Consider the following 17,688-nt stretch of genomic DNA (forward strand, 5'->3'; position numbering starts at 1 on the left):
GCTTCAAAGAGAATAAAATACCTAGGAATCCAACTTACAAGGGATGTAAAGGACCTCTTCAAGGAGAAATACAAACCACTGCTCAGTGAAATAAAAGGGGATACAAACAAATGGAAGAACATTTCATGCTCATGGATAGGAAGAATTAATATTGTGAAAATGGCCATACTGCCCAAGGTAATTTAGATTCAATGCCATCCCCATCAAGGTACCAATGACTTTCTTCACAGAATTGGAAAAAACTGCTTTAAAGTTCATATGGAACCAAAAAAGAGCCTGCATTGCTAAGACAATCCTAAGTCAACAGAACAAAGCTGGAGGCATCACACTATCTGACTTCAAACTATACTACAAGGCTACAGTAACCAAAACAGCATGGTACTGGTACCAAAACAGAGATATAGACCAATGGAACAGAACAGAGCCCTCAGAAATAATACCACACATCTACAGCCATCTGATCTTTGACAACCCTGATAAAAACAAGAAATGGGGAAAGGATTCCCTATTTAATAAATGGTGCTGGGAAAACTGGCTAGTCATAAGTAGAAAGCTGAAACTGGATCCTTTCCTTACTCCTTATACGAAAATTAATTCAAGATGGATTAGAGACTTAAATGTTAGACCTAATACCATAAAAACCCTAGAAGAAAACCTAGGTAATACCATTCAGGACATAGGCATGGGCAAGGACTTCATGTTTAAAACACCAAAAGCAATGGCAACAAAAGCCAAAATTGACAAATGGGATCTAATTAAACTAAAGAGCTTCTGCACAGCAAAAGAAACTACTATCAGAGTGAACACGCAACCTACAGAATGGGAGAACATTTTTGCAATCTACTCATCTGACAAAGGGCTAATATCCAGAACCTACAAACAACTCAAACAAATTTACAAGAAAAAAACAACCCCATCAAAAAGTGGGCAAAGGATATGAACAGATATTTCTCAAAAGAAGACATTCATACAGCCAACAGACACATGAAAAAATGCTCATCATCACTGGCCATCAGAGAAATGCAAATCAAAACCACAATAAGATACCATCTCACACCAGTTAGAATGGCAATCATTAAAAAGTCAGGAAACAACAGGTGCTGGAGAGGATGTGGAGAAATAGGAACACTTTTACACTGTTGGTGGGATTGTAAACTAGTTCAACCATTGTGGAAAACAGTATGGCAATTCCTCAAGGATCTAGAACTAGATGTACCATATGACCCAGCCATCCCATTACTGGGTGTATACCCAAAGGATTATAAATCATGCTGCTATAAAGACACATGCACACCTATGTTTACTGCGGCACTATTCACAATAGCAAAGACTTGGAATCAACCCAAATGTCCCACAGTGACAGACTGGATTAAGAAAATGTGGCACATATACACCATGGAATACCATGCAGCCATAAAGAAGGATGAGTTCGTGTCTTTTGTAGGGACATGGATGCAGCTGGAAACCATCATTCTCAGCAAACTATCGCAAGAACAGAAAGCCAAACACTGCATGTTCTCACTCATAGGTGGGAATTGAACAATGAGATCACTTGGACACGGGAAGGGGAACATCACACACCGGGGCCTATTGTGGGGAGGGGGGAGGGGTGGCATTGGAGTTATACCTGATCTAAATGACAAGTTGATGGGTGCAGCACACCAATATGGCACATGTATACATATGTAACAAACCTGCACATTGTGCACATGTACCATAGAACTTAAAGTATAATAATAATAAGAAATTCCAGTTAGTTATCCAAGGATGGAAGAACACTGTGAGTTAGCCATTCTCCTTTCCTCTTTAAAACAAAAACAAAATTCATCTTGGCCATGTTATCAGTTGTCTATATGTAGAGAAAAAAAAAGGGCATTTCTAGATCATTACCTAAAATCAACTCTTCCATTTAGTGGGGCCATCTGGTAGCTGATATGATTAATTATAAAATTTCCATCTCATTCTATTTATTTTAGCTCTTCCTATAAGTTATTTAATGTAGAAATAAGAAAATCATAGTCAAACTATAAATTGAAGCTTGATTGGTGTAATTGGTATGTATTCCCCACCCCACAACAAAAAATATTTAAAGGGGACAGGGGAGAGAAAGGAATGATAGATGAAGTTAAAGCATCGGAAATTCTATTCTCTTTCTTGTCTATACCACAGAGGAGCCCTCTTTAAAACAAATCCTTCTGTAATTTCCAAAGGCTTCAGCAAGTCCTTCAACTAGACTGGGTGCATCAAAATAAAAGGTTTAACAGTCATCTTGACTGTGGTTTTTTTTTTAAAATCATGCAATCACCTTACAATTCATCTTGCTGTGCAAGTTTCCCCCTTCCCTCCTGAACATCTACAGATTTCATCCTTTAAAATGAGAAAACAGGTTTATAAGAAATCAGCACAGATTTCCCAGTTAAAGAAAAAAAGTACTGTCTTTGGAAAGAAAAGATTTGTGGGAGCTCTGGAGATGTGTAACAGGTATACGCAGGGGAAATTTGAATACCTGGCTGTTTATGTTAACATCGATGTTGGATCGAGGGGACAGCAAAGGACTGTTCTCCATCTCAAGCTGTTTGAGCTTCTCTGAGGCGTCTTTTAATGCTGGAAAAAAAAAAAAAAAGGCAAAATAATCCCTCAGTCTGCCAGGCTGTCACAGCTAGCTGTGTGAGGGTATGGTTTTGTTTTGTTTCGGTTTCTCAACATCAATTATCAATTAAAAGTAATAATCCAGATAAACACAAAATAAATATATTTTCTTTCCATAACCAGCTACCTGTCCATTAATCTGAATAAGAGTTAATCCTAAGTAGAAACACCACCCTAAATCTGCAGCATTCCTAAAAAGCAAGTAGATGTGAAATCTCCATAGCATGTGTGGTTAAGAAGGTTTACCTAGCCAAGAGACTCAAAAGGCACACAACACTTGTGACATGATCCTTTTCGTTCATAACCACAACCCAGGCTCGTGTCTAACCTCAACACTTCGCCATCTTTGTTCATTGGCCCTGACTGCCTAAAACTAAATTTACATGGAACAAACTGTGAAGAATATATATTTATTCATTCACTAAATCAACATATTATATGTTGGTACCATCAGGTGTGACGCAAGACAAGCATTTTGTCTTCATAATGTTCTTCCTAGTGGCAAAATACATTACAAAGTCCTCTAACCACTGAAAAGATAATACATTAAACACAATTCATCTTTAAATGAAGACTTAAAATTAACCTGAAATAATCTTATTTTGCAGATTAATTTGATGTGAGCATAAAATTTTACACTGTCACTTGACAAAAAATGTTGAATGCCTAATAATTTCTATATAATCAGAAGAAAAGAGGAGAAAACTTTGAAATCATATCCTCTGGGTCAAAGGGATCTTCTAAAAGTGGCCACCAGTTAACTGAGTGGAGGCCCTGGCTACACATTAAGAATCAGCTGGAGAGCTTTCAAGAAACACTCATTCCCAGGACTCACCCAAGAATAATCATAACAAAACCTTTTGAGGTAGGATTCTGGAACTGGTAGTTTTTAAAACTCTCCAGGTGATTTTAAGTACAACCAAGGCTGAGAACCAGTAATTCAACACTGGTTCTTCCCTATCTATTTACTTAATTGCCATCTCCTGGTTTTCTTATGCTTCAAATTACTCCATCCTGAATACTCTTTTTGTTGTTAAAATAAACCTTTTTCTGCTACATTTTTTTTGTCCGAGGAACATCCTGCCATGCAGCACAAGCTACTGTAGTTACAATTTGTAACTATTTACCTATGTGAATTAGGATTTTGACATTACAACCAAAATAAAATACACAATTGGATATCAAGACTGATGAACTTAAATTCATCAATATGAGTTTGTTTCATCAATGAGAGTTATATTTCATTTGATCTTTTCTAAGCATCCCTAGTTCATTTTACCATGTAAATTCTAAGCTAACATATTTTGCAAAAAGTATGTACTCAATAAGTGATACTAATACAACACTATTACAGCACTGGAAAAATTAAACTTTGTGAATTCGTGTAATGGATATCAAATGGAATGTAAATAAAATCAATACTGCCATCTCTTTAAAGGAGACTATTTTTATTTTTAACCCTGGAAATACTCTGCATTAAGATAGTCATGGTTCTGGCTGAATCTAAATCCTGCTGGCTTTGCTATGCTATGTCTCAATTTTTTCTAGAAACAAAAAGCAAATTTCTTTTTTTAATTTTAATTTAACTTAAGTTTTTCTTTTCTTTTTTCTTTTTTCTTTTGAGACAGAGTCTTGCTCTGTGGTCCAGGCTGGAGCTCAGCGGCATAATCTCAGCTCACTGCAACCTCTGCCTCCCAGGTTCAAGCGATTCTCATGCCTCAGCCTCCCGAGTAGCTGGGACTGCAGGCACGGACCACCACATCCAGCCTAATTTTAATTTTTGATTCAGGGAGTACATGTACAGGTTTGTTACAAGGGTATATTACGTGGTGCCATGGTTTGGGCTTCTACTGATCTCATCTCCTAGATAGTGAACACAGCACCCAATAGGAAGTTTTTCAGCCCTTTCCCACTCCATCCCTCCTTTAGGAATCCCCAGTGTCTACTGTTCCCATCTTTATGTCCCTGTGTAGCTCCCACATATAAGTGAGAATAAGAGCAAGCGTTGCTAACAAGAAGTGGAGTCCAGGGAAAGGCTGTCAAACTGGACTATTCAAAATAAATTACTACAGAGAAAGTACGTGAGAAATAGTAATGGGGGATATTTTCTTAATCTAATAACAGACTACTACCTTAAAAAATCAAATTACTTTGAAATTACCAATGTAATAAGTTAAATTATTATTTCTCTGACCTGAGACTAACAAGCAAAATTTAAACATGTTAGATGTCAATAAAAAACCATGATGTACCAGAGTATTTGTAGTGATTTCTTAGGAAATAAACAAATTTTTAGCACCACTTATTAGTAATACTTTAACATGTTCTATTAACCAGAAGCACTGTGTGACTTTTCACTAACATTTATTTCTAAATTACTAAATGCTATTGCTGTATTCTACAGTCTCAGAGACAACAGCATACGTAGGGCAATTTTCTGAGTTGTTTAACGCTGTAGTGGCTAATTTTAGCCTCCAATAGAAATCAAATTGTCAAGAGTCAAATAAATACAAGCTGCTTTAAAATGAACATGCATTACAGTGAGATTCAACAGGAAACTGCTGTTTATAAACAAGTTATGCTTTCATATAAAACTAAACTCACAAATATACAGACATTTTCAATGAGAGATTTACTGTCTCCTTTTAACCTTCAAAAATGTGTGTGTGTGTATGTGTGTGTGTGTGAGTTTTAAAGCACCATTCTTTCTGTGTTATTTCTTTTTGTGGGCCTAGGCAATAATAAACCTCATTAATAACAAAATACTTTCTAAGAGCTAATGGGATGTTCAAACATTCATTCAATCCTATGCCCTAGAAAATGTTTCCACTCTAGAAAAAAGCAAATGAAGACTCTTAAATGTTTAATGTCTTATAAATGACACACACGTTTGATGACCTCAATTATGTTATCTTAAATATTTCAGTGTTCCCTTTAGTCAAAAAGGCAAGAGGGCATAACTCTCCTGAATTAAATTTAAAAGTTGAACTAGTATAAAAAATATTATTAGAGAAGCTAATTTAAATATCTTATATCAAAGGAAGACGAAAAGGTATGACTGATGTATTATGGAACATTTACTTACTCTCATATTCAATTTCAGGTTCCCCTAATCCAGGAAGCCTGGTGGCTACATTAATGTCATTCGGTGCTTGGGATGTTTCCATAGTGTCGGATGCCCCAATTACATCACCAATTGTTGTTTCCAATAAGTCTGGGCTATTCAGCAAATCAATATTCAGAGGAATGCTGCAATGGAAATAGAAAATTTACTTAGACCAAGACATTTAACATGAAAAAATTAAAACACTGCTCACCCCCTGTATCTGCAACTTCCACCACATCTGTGAATTCAAGCAACCATGAATCAAACAATACAGTTTATTTACATAGCATTTATATCGCATTAGGTTTTCTATGTAATCTAGAGATGATTTAAAGTCTATGGGAAGATGCATGTAGGTTACATGCAAACACGACACCATTTCATATAAGGCACTTGGGCATCTGTGGATTTTGGTATCACAGGGAGGTCCTGGAATCTATCCTCCATGGATACTGAGGGACTATACTAACAAGGTCTTTGTTGAAAAAAGATTCATGGAAAAGTTTTTATCTCAATTGGTTTTATTCATCTCTCACAACCCTTTTAGTAGACGTCTTCTCCCAGCCAAAATGGAGTGATAGGGACTGGTTTGCCCTCCTACCTGAAAACCTAAGGGAGAAAAATAACCTAAATAAGTAAGGTTAAATAAATAACCTAAATAAATAAGTTCCACAAAGTTGCAGAATACAAGATCAATATAAGAAAACTCAATTGTATATCTACACATGAACAATGAGTAACAGGAAACAGAAGTTATGAAGACAATTTCATTCACAGTAACATCAAAAGGGATAGAAACTTAGGAATAAATTTAATAAAGGATATGTATGACTTGTACACTGAAAATCATTTATAAAGGAGATCTAAATAAAGACTTTTAATGTTCACAGATTGGAACACTTAATATTCAAGATGGCTTCTCCCCAATGTATTCACTATCAAAATCCCAGCAGGACTTTTTTTTGTAGAATTGACCAGCCAATTCTAAGATTTATGAAAGCCAAAGCAGCTAGAATAGCCAAAACAATTTCAAAAATGAATGTACACTATTGAATTTGAAAACTTACTAGAAAGCCACAGTAATCAAGACAGGCTGATACTGGCACAAAGACAGGCATGTAAATCAACAAAATTGAGAGTCTATATTATGGAATATAAGGAACTTGTGACAATATAAGGCTTTTTGACAACATAAATCAGGGGAAAAGACAGACTTTTAAACAAATGGTACTAGGACAACCAGATATCCATATGCAAACATATTAATTTAGGCCCTACCTCACACTGTACACAAAAATTAAATCAAAATGGATAAGCGACCTAAGTGTTAAGAACAAAAACTATAAAACTTTAGAACAAAATATAGAAGAAAAAAATCTTTGTGACTTTGGGTGGAGTATTCTTAGATATGACACTAAAAGTATCCATAAAAGAAAAACTTAAGATGAACTTCATCACAACTAAAAATGTTTCAGTGTCAAAGAACCATTATGAAAGTGAAACGCCACAAATTGGGAGGAAATTTTTGCAAATCATGTATCTGATAAGGGGCTAGTTATCCAAAGCATACGAGGAACTCTCTGTATATATATTAGTATAAGTTAATACAGCATATATATTACTTACTATATTAAGTTATAGTTAAGTTAGCATGAGATGATACTACAGTAGGGTAGGCAGCTAATCAGCTATGACTGATATCCTTATAAAATGGGGAAATTTGGACACAGATACACACAGGGAGAATGCCATGTGAAGACGAAGGCAGAGATCAGGGTGATGCATCTACAAACCAAGAAACATCAAAGACAGCCAGCAAGCCACCAGAAGCGAGGACAGAGGCACAGAATAGAGTCTTTCTCAGAGTCCTCAAAGGAAGCAACCCCAGCAACGCCTTGCTCTTGGACTTCTAGCATCTTACTGAGGCAAAGTTCAGTTTGTGGTATCTTGTAACAGCAGTCCCAGCAAACCAATACATCTCATATTCTAAAGATCTGCACACGACTAAGAGAGCCTGAGAGCATATCAGGCCAAAGACAAGACAAAAAAATCCCAAAAAGACATTCTGTGAGGGAACTCAAAGGACTAAAAAGAACTGTGACTTTTCTCCTTCCTTCCCCAGGAGAATGGGGCATTGTAAAATCACATCAGGTAAATGGAAGCTCTAAAAGAACTTGTGAAAGCGGAGAAAGGCATCTTACTCTGTGGTGGGAGATTACTGAGCAGCAGAAACTATCAGGCGTATGTCAGGTGTGTGTGGCAGAAGGAGTGTTCTTAGGAAAATTCAACATATGAATCTGCACATTTGGGAGCATATGTAAATATATTTCCCATGAGTTAAGTGCCTCCCTTAGCAATGAGAGGTCCAAACTCAGTAAGTTGACTGGAGCCAACTTTACCAACGGAGAGAAAAGGCCGGCAGTTGGACAAGCTGCGTTTCCACTGTTTGGCAGGGCAAGAATGTATAGACTCCCTAGAGGACGAGTTTGGAACAAGTTGCATATCAAAATGAGTAATTACAGAAATAGATAATAACACAATGAAAAAATCCATGAGTCTATGCTGACAACAAATTATTTCTTTTGGGAAGAAAAGAGGAAAGTTGCTCTTTACAAAAGAAAACCGACTTCTATCTATAGAAGAAATGACAGAATTAGAACATCACCATATTACAAATATCAAGTTAATAATGGATACAGGCAAAAATTATCGATGAATGCTAAAACTACAGGGTAAAAGACTGTTAGGGAATAAGAAATCCATTCGGTCTTAAAATGACACTCCACAGATTATACAGGAAAAAGTACTTTCACAGAGAACTCTGGTGAATATCACCTTAACAAAACATTAGTAAAAAGGTTTAACCTCAATCTCGTCATGAAAAAATAATCACACAAATCTAAGTTGAGAGGCATTCTACGAAAGAACTGGTGTAGACTCCTTTAAAACAAAGTCAAATGTTGTGAAAGGTAAAAAAAAAAAAAAAAAAAAAAAGATAGGCTGGCGGAACTGCTCATGATTAAAGAAACATGAAAAATGAACTGAAATCTTTATTATATGCTGGGTCAGGAGGAAAAACAGCTATAAAAGGTATTGAAACGTTTGGGAAAATCTTAATAGGTACTGTATATTAGGTAACAGTATTATACCAATGTTAAATTTTCAGAGTATAACATAAACGTATCTTTGATTTTTGGAGATTCATGCAAAAGTACATAGGAATGAAGAAATGTCATGCCTGCATTAGGATTCTCATTAGCCAGCCAAGAAAATGAAACAAATGCGAGCAAATATGGTAAAATATTAAGTTGGTGAATCTACAGGAAGGGCATATGGTTATTCACCCACCATTCATTCAACTTTTTTGCAGGTCTGAAGTTTTCCAAAATAAAAATTTGAGAGAAATAAAAGAATGCATGTACTTCCCCTGGGCCAAGTGTTAAGTCCAACTTTAAGCCCAATCAATGAAACTCCAAAGGGACCAAGGTCAGATGATCTAAATAGTAAAAGGATACTTGTGGGCAGGAGCTGAGCCAGAAATGAGGGGAGTGAAGAAGGGTGTCGGAAGAGGTGAAATATGAAGTATATTGCCTATGTTGGGGAAGTGATTGGTTCTATGATGGCCTCTGAGAAAACACACTAATGAGAAGCACAGAAGAGCAAGCATTTGCACATATGCCATCACTGGATTACCAAAGAACCAACCAAGTAAGTCTTCACCCCCTTTCCTCTTCTTTCTTCTTCATCCCTCAATGTGAGCACCACAAGAATAAGGGGAGAAGCAAAGACTAAAAGAACAAACAGGCCAGGCACAGTGGTTCATGCCTGTAATCCAGGCACTTTGGAAGGCCGAGGTGGGAGGATTGCTTGAGTCCAGGAGTTTGAGACCAGCCTAGGCAACAAGGCAAAATGCCATCTCTACTGAAAACAAAAACTTAGCTGGGCATGGTGGCACATGCCTGTAGTCCCAGCTACTCAGGAGGCTGAGATGGGAGAATCACCTGAGCTCGGGAGGTGGAGGCTGCAGTGAGCCGAGATTGTGCTACTACACTCTAGCCTGGGCAACAGGAGTGAGACCCTGTATCAAAAAGAAAAAAAAAGAACAAAAAAAGAAAAAAAAAGAGAGAGAGAGAGACAAACACTCCCCATCCCCATTCGCCACTGCACCTCTGTACATTTTGAGAATGGGTAAAGGGGAAATTGTTAAATTAGAAGTGGACTTTTTGTAATTTAAAGTATGTTTCAATGATTACAAGTAAGATGGTTCTTATATCTATAAATGATGAACTAGAAATGGGGAAAGTTTACTTTATACAGATCAATACAGTAATTAAGGGACAAGTCAAGAGGGATATTCAACCCTTTCTAAAAGCAGGTGATGAACTCCTAGTAATTAAGTGTGGCTCAAGCAAGGGGGCACGTGAAGGGCTGAGAGTGAAAACAGAAACCAGGGTCAAAATTTCAACACTGGGGAAAATGAAACCCAAAACACCTCATATGTGAGGAGGCAGTGAACAGTCAGATGCACTACTTGAAACCAGGGGACTAGGTTTTCTAGACAGGAACAGAGGCTGAAAAAGTTCTATTTACAAGTTTAGAGTTTTTAAGTTTCAAATAAAAGAAAAAAAACTTTGTCTGCAATGAAGGGAAGAATTAGAAATATCTGTGCAACCAACAAGCAGACTACCATATCTTGGGCTCAAGGACTGAAGGTAATTTCTCTGAAAGATCCTACTATAAAACTTTCAGAGCTGAGGATTTCAAAAAGTAAGGGTGAGGAAATTTCAAAACTAACTTACAGGGCAGAAAGAGCACGGTAAGAAGGAAAGAAAACAAACAAATCTGCTTAACATAAGACAATTTGAACTCACAAACAAAAAATTACAAAGCACATATATCTGATGCTAAGACAACCAACAAACCCAAGAAACAGGAGTATTTACAGCTAAGGAAGTAGAAAGGATATAACACAGTCTAAAAAGGAATTTAAAGTATATTAAATGTGCTGAAAGATATAAAGGAGGGATAGAATAAAACAGGAAAGGAGGCTATGAAACAACAGCAGATTCTGAGAGGTATCAAATTAAACACTGAAAAAAAGAAACACAGCAAGCTAGACCAAACATAACTGAATTAAAAGATACTAACAAAAATTAGGGAAATCACTAAGAAGGTAACAGAGATAAAGACACAGTAAACATGGGCCGGGTGTGGTGGCTCACACCTGTAATCCCAGCACTTTGGGAGGCTGAGGCAGGTGGATCACTTGAGGTCAGGAGTTTGAGACTAGCCTGGCCAACATGGTGAAACCCCATCTCCATTAAAAATACAAAAATTAGCTGGGTGTGGTGGTGCACGCCTGTAATCCCAGCTACTCGACAGGCTAAGGCAGGAGAACTGCTTGAACCCGTGAGGTGGAGGCTGCAGTGAGCCGGGATCATGAAACTGCACTCCTGCCCAGGCCACAGAGCAAGATTTCCTTTCAAAAAAACAAAAACAAACAAAAAAGGCATAGTAAACGTGAAAGGTAAGAAATACAGAAATTGACATGAATTGAAAGCTGCAACATACATTTAATAGAAATTCTAAAAGGAAAAACAGAAATGATGAAAGAGAAGCAATATTAGAGGGGATAATGATTATCCATTATAATCATTATAATGATTATAATTACCAAAAGAGGAGACATTCATGAGGGATTAAACATTGAATAACGAACACACAAGTTTTACTTCTTTCTCATAAAACTACTCTAGTGTGACAGTACGAGGACAAAAAAGAGCAGAAGAGATTTTTAAAAATCTTCCGAAGGCAGTGAAACACATTAACAAGTGGCCATTAATTAGAAGGACTGAATTAATCTAAATCTAATCAAACAGTAGGGAATGCTTAGAAAAAAGACAAATCTCTGTACAGAACAAGAAAAGTTGCTAATAATTCCCTCCCAATCCATGGGTTGTCTCTTCATTTTCTTGATGGCATCCTCTGAAATACAACAGTCTTAATATTTGATGAATTCTAAACTTATCAATTTTTCTTTTGTCACATGTTTTTAGTGACCTATCTGAAAGAACACTACTCTAAAACTTTTGTCACTATCAGAGTTAGGTCTCACTGCTTCTTTAAGTGGAACCCCGATGCATTCCTCCTCACTGGGCAGGGCCTCCCTGTGGGGTGGCTTCAGCCACTCTAGCCAGGGTTATATGGGCAAACTCTAATATCTCCCTGGGAAGGAGATCCCAGGGGAAGGGGCAGCCACCATCTCTGTGGTTTGACTGACTCAGCTGTTCCAGTCTGCCAGCTTTGGAGAGTCCAAATGGTCCAGATGAGGAAGGGTCCCCAGTGCAGCACAGCTGCTTTGCTACATTGTGGCCAGATTGCTTCTGCAAGCAAGACCCTGATCCATTCCTCCTCCCTGGGCAGGACCTCCCTAGAGGGGCTTCAGTCACTCCAGCCAGGGTTATACAGACAGAGCTCTGATCTCTCCCTAAGATGGAGCTCCTGGAAGGAGCCATCTCTGTGGTTCAGTCAACTCAGCCATTTCAGCCTGCCAGCTTTGGGAGTCCAAAAGGTGCAGAGGAGGAAGGGTCCCCCGCAATGCAGCACACCTGCTGTACCGAAAAGCAGCCAGACTGCTTCCTTAAGCATGTCCCAGATCCCAGATCTCATTCCTCCTGACTGGGTGAGACCTCCCAACAGGGGCGTTCAGATACCTCCTACAGGAACATTTGGGCCATTAACAGGTCAGTGCTCCCCTGGGATAGAGCTTCCAGAGGAAGGAGCAGACTGCCATCTTTGCTATTTCATAGCCTTCACTAGTGATATTTCCAGCTATGAGAAAAACCAGGGCAACCAGAGTCTGCAGCAGACCCCCTGTATCAGCCCTATGGAAGAGTGGCCTGACTGCTGAAAGAAAAACAAACAGAAAACAACAACATCGACCAAAAAGACCCCACAAAAATTCCATTCAAAGGTCAGCAATCTCAAAGACTGAAGGTAGATAAACCCACAGAGATGAGAAAGAATAAATGCAAAAATGCTGAAAACTCAAAAAGCCAGAGTGCCTCTTCTCCTCCAAATGACCACATCACCTCCCCTGCAAGGGCACAGAACAGGGCAAAGGCTGAGGTGGCTGAATTGACAGAAGTAGACTTCAGAAGGTCAGTAATAATGAACTTTGGTGAGCTAAAGGGGCATGTTCTAATCCAATGCAAAAAAACTAAGAATCATGAGAAAATGGTATAGGAGTTCATAGCCAGAACAGTCAGTCTAGAGAGGAACATAACTGACCTAATGGAGCTGAAAAACACAATACGATAACTTCACAATGCAGTCACAAGTATCAACAGCAGAACAGACCAAGCAGAGGAAAGAATCTCAGAACCTGAAGACTACCTTTCTGAAATAAGACTGGTAGATAAGAATAGAGGGGAAAAAAAGGAAAAGCAATGAACAAAACCTCCAAGAAATATGGGATTATGTAAAGAGACCAAACTTGTGACTGATTGAGGTACCTGAAAAGAGACAGGGAGAACAGAACCAAGTTAGGAAACAATCAGGATATATCCAGAAGAATTTCTCCAACCTAGCAAGGCAGGCCAAAATCAAATTCGGGAAATGCAGAGAACTCCAGTAAGATGCTCCACAAGAAGATCAACCCCAAGACACATAATCATCCGATTCTCCAAGGTTGAAATGAAAGAAAAAATGGTAGGGGTAGCCAGAGAGAAAGGCCAGGTCATCCACAAAGGGAAATCCATCAGTCTAACAGCAGACCCCTCAACAGAAAACCTAAAAGCCAGAAAAGATGGGGCCAATATTCAACATTCTTAAAAAAAGAATCTCCAATCCAGAATTTCATACCCAACCAAACTAAGCTTCTTAAGTGAAGAAGAAATAAGATCCTTTTCAGACAAGCAAATGCTGAGGGAATTCTTGCAGGCCTGCCCTGCAAGAGCTTCTGAAGGAAGCACTAAATATGGAAAGGAAAAACAACTACCAGTCGCTACAAAAACACACTGAAGTACACAGGCCAATGACACTATGAGGCAACTACACAAACAAGTCTGCAAAATAACCAGCTAGCATCTAGTTATTTTGATGACAGGATCCTTTGATGACAGGATCAAATTCACACATAAAAATACTCACCTTAAATGTAAACGGGCTAAACACCCCAATTAAAAGACACAGAATGTCAAGCTGGATAAAGAGCCAAGACCCACTGGTATGCTGTCTTCAAGAGACCCATTTCACGTGCAAAGATACACATAGGCTCATAATAAAAAGATGGAACAAAATTTACCAAGCAAATTGAAAATAGGAAAAAAACAGGGGCTGCAATCCTACTTTCTGACAAAAGACTTTAAACCAACAAAGATCAAAAAAGACAAAGAAGAGCATTACATAATAGTAAAGGGTTTAATTCATCAAAAAGAGCTAACTATCCTAAATATATATGCACCCAATACAGGAACAACCAGATTCATAAAGCAAGTTCTTAGAAACTTACAAAGAGACTCAGACTCCCACACAATAATAGTAGGAGAGTTTAACACCCCAATGATAATATTAGACAGATCACTGAGAGAGAAAATTAACAAAGATATTCAGCATCTGAACTCAGCTCTGGATTAAATCAAGCAGACCTGATAGATGAATACATAATTAACCACCCAAAAGCAAAAGAATATACACTTTTCTCATTGTCACATAGCACCTACTCTAAAACTGATTACATAATCAGAAGTAAAACACTTTTCAGCAAATGCAAAAGAGCTGAAATCATAACTCTCTCAGACCACAGCACAATCAAACTACAAATCAAAATTAAGAAATTCACTCAAAACCACACAACTACATGGAAATGGAACAATCTGCTCCTAAATGACTCATGGGTAAATAAAATTAAGGCAGAAATCAAGAAGTTTTTTGAAACTAATGAGAACAAAGAGGCAACGTACCAGAATCTCTGGAACACAGCTAAAGTAGTGTTAAGAGAGAAATTTATAACACTAAATACCCACATCAAAAAGCTAGACAGATTTCATTAACAACCTAACATCACAATTAAAAGAACTAGAAACCAAGAGCAAACAAACCCCAAAGCTAGTAGAAGACAAGAAATAACCAAGATCAGAACTGAACTGAAGGAGACAGAGACACACACACAAAAAAATTCTTCAAAAAAATCAATGAGTCTAAGAGGTGGTTTTTTGAAAAAATTAACAAAATAGATAGACTGTTAGCTAGACTAATGAAGAAAAGAGAGAAGAATCAAATAAACACAAACAGAAATGATAAGGGAGATATCACCACTGACTCCACAGAAATGTAAACAACCATCAGAGAATACTATAAACGCCTCTATGCAAGTAAAGTAGAAAATCTAGAAGAAATGGATACATTCCTGGACATATACACCCTCCAAAGAATGAACCAGGAAGAAACTGAATCCCTGAATAGACCAATAACAAGTTCTGAAATTGAGGCAGTAATAAACAGCCTGCTAACAACAACAGCAACAAAAGCCCAGGACCAGATAGATTCACAGCAGAATTCTACCAGAGGTACAAAGAACAGCTGGTACCATTTCTACTGAAACTATTCCAAAATATTGAAAAGGAGGGATTCCTCCCTAACTCATTCTATGAGGCAAGCATCATCTTGATACCAGAACCTGGCAGAGATACAACAACAACAAAAAACTTTAGGCCAATATCCTTGATGAGCACCGATGTCAAAAAAAAACTCAATAAAATACTGACAAACTGAATCCAGGAGCACATCAAAAAGTTTATCCACCACGATCAAGTTGCCTTCATCTTCAGGATGCAAGGCTGGTTCAAAATACACAAAACAATAAATGCGATTCATCACATAAACGAAACTAGAGGCAAAAACCACATGATTATCTCAATAGATGCAGAAAGGGCCTTCAATAAAATTCAACATCCCTTCATGTTAAAAACTCTCAATAAACTAGGTATTGAAGGAACATACCTCAAAATAATAAGAGCCATATATGACAGACTCACAGCCAGTATCACACTGAATGGGCAAAAGCTGGAAGCATTCCCTTTAAAACCCAGCACAAGATAAAGATGCCCTCTCTCACCACTCCTACTCAACATAGTATTGGAAGTTCTGGCCAGGGAAATCATGCAAGAGAAAGAAATAAAGGGTATTCAAACAGGGAGACAGGAAGTCAAATTATCTTTGTTTGCAGATGACATGATCCTGTATCTAAAAACCCCATCATCTCAGCCCCAAAGCTTCTTAAGCTGATAAGCAACTTCAGCAAAGTCTCGGGATATAAAATCAATGTGCAAAAATCATTAACATTACTATACAACAACAACAACAACAACAGGTAAGCACAGAGCCAAATCATAATTTAACTCCTATTCACAGTTGCTACAAAAAGAATAAAACACCTAGTAATACAGCTAATAAGGGATGTGAAGGACCTCTGCAAGGACAACTGCAAACCACTGCTCAAAGAAATCAGAGGACACAAACAAATGGAATAACATTCCATGCTCATGAATGGGAAGAATGAGTATCAATAAAATGGCCATATTGCCCAAAGTAATTTATAGATCCAATGCTATTCTCATTAAACTACCACTGACATTTTTCACAGAATTAGAAAAAAAATACTTTAAAATTTGTATGGAAATAAAAAAGAGCGCAAATAGCCAAGACAATACTAAGCAAAAAGAACAAAGCTGGAGGCATCATGCTACTCGACCTCAAACTATACCACAATACAGGCTACAGTATACTACAGTAAAGGTTACAAGAACCAAAACAGCATGGCACTGGTACTAGAACAGACACATAAGACCAATGGAAGAGAACAGAGAAATCAAGAATAAGAGAGCACACCTATAACCATCTGATCTTTGACAAACCTGACAAAAACAAGAAATGGAGAAAGGAGAGAACTCTCCACCCCAAATCAACAGAACATATATTCTTCTTAGCACCACATCACACTTATTCTAAAATTGACCACCTAATTGGAAGTAAAGGACACCTCAGCAAATGTGAAAGAACAGAAATCACAACAAACTGTCTCTCAGACCACAGTGCAATCAAATTAGAACTCAGGATTAAGAAATTCACTCAAAACTGCACAACTACATGGAAGCTGAACAACCTGCTCCTGAAGACTACTGGGTAAATAACAAAATGAAGGCAGAAATAAAGATGTTCTTTGAAACCAATGAGAACAAAGACATAACATACCAGAATCTCTGGGACACATTTAAAGCAGTGTGTAGAGGGAAATTTATAACACTAAATGCCCACAAGAGAAGGCAGGAAAGATCTAAAATCGACACCCTAACATCACAATTAAAAGAATTAGAGAAGCAAGAGCAAACACATTCAAAAGCTAGCAGAAGGCAAGAAATAACTGAGATCAGAGGAGAACTGAAAGAGATAGACACACAAAAAAACCCTTCAAAAATTAATGAATCCAGGAGCTTTTTTTTAGAAAAGATCAACAAAATTGACAGCCTCTAGCAAGACTAATAAAGAAGAAAAGAGAGAAGAATCAAACAGATGCAATAAAAAATGATAAAGGGGGCCAGGCACAGGGCCTCACGCCTGTAATCCCAGCACTTTGGGAGGCCAAGGCAGGCAGATCACAAAGTCAGGAGATCAAGACTATCCTGGCTAACACAGTGAAACCCCGTCTCTAATAAAAATATAAAAAAATTAGCCAGGCGTGCTGGTGGGTGCCTATAGTCCCAGCTACTTGGGAGGCTGAGCCAGGAGAATGGTGTGAACTCGGGTGGCAGAGCTTGCAGTGAGCTGAAATTAGGCCATTGCCTGGGCGATAGAGCAAGACCCTGTCTCAAAAAAAAAAAAAAAGATAAAGGGGATATTGCCACCGATCCTACAGACATACAAATTACCATCAG

The 17,688-nt window shown here is 37.9% G+C and overlaps 1 protein-coding gene across 2 annotated transcripts in view; it reads right to left on the reverse strand.

Moving 5' to 3' along the window:
* The window catches only part of LOC112617103 (band 4.1-like protein 5), a 175,577-nt gene that overhangs the window by 56,131 nt on the left and 101,758 nt on the right, over positions 1–17,688 (reverse strand). For both annotated transcript variants that reach the window (XM_025373819.1, XM_025373818.1), the window contains exons 17-18: positions 5,735–5,898; positions 2,507–2,604 (exon numbers count right to left, since the gene is read on the reverse strand). In XM_025373819.1, coding sequence (XP_025229604.1) covers positions 2,507–2,604; positions 5,735–5,898 — 262 coding nt within the window. The remainder of the gene's footprint in view (positions 1–2,506; positions 2,605–5,734; positions 5,899–17,688) is intronic.

This window comes from Theropithecus gelada, unplaced genomic scaffold, assembly GCF_003255815.1.
Source record: "Theropithecus gelada isolate Dixy unplaced genomic scaffold, Tgel_1.0 HiC_scaffold_15883, whole genome shotgun sequence".
NCBI lineage: Eukaryota > Metazoa > Chordata > Mammalia > Primates > Cercopithecidae > Theropithecus > Theropithecus gelada.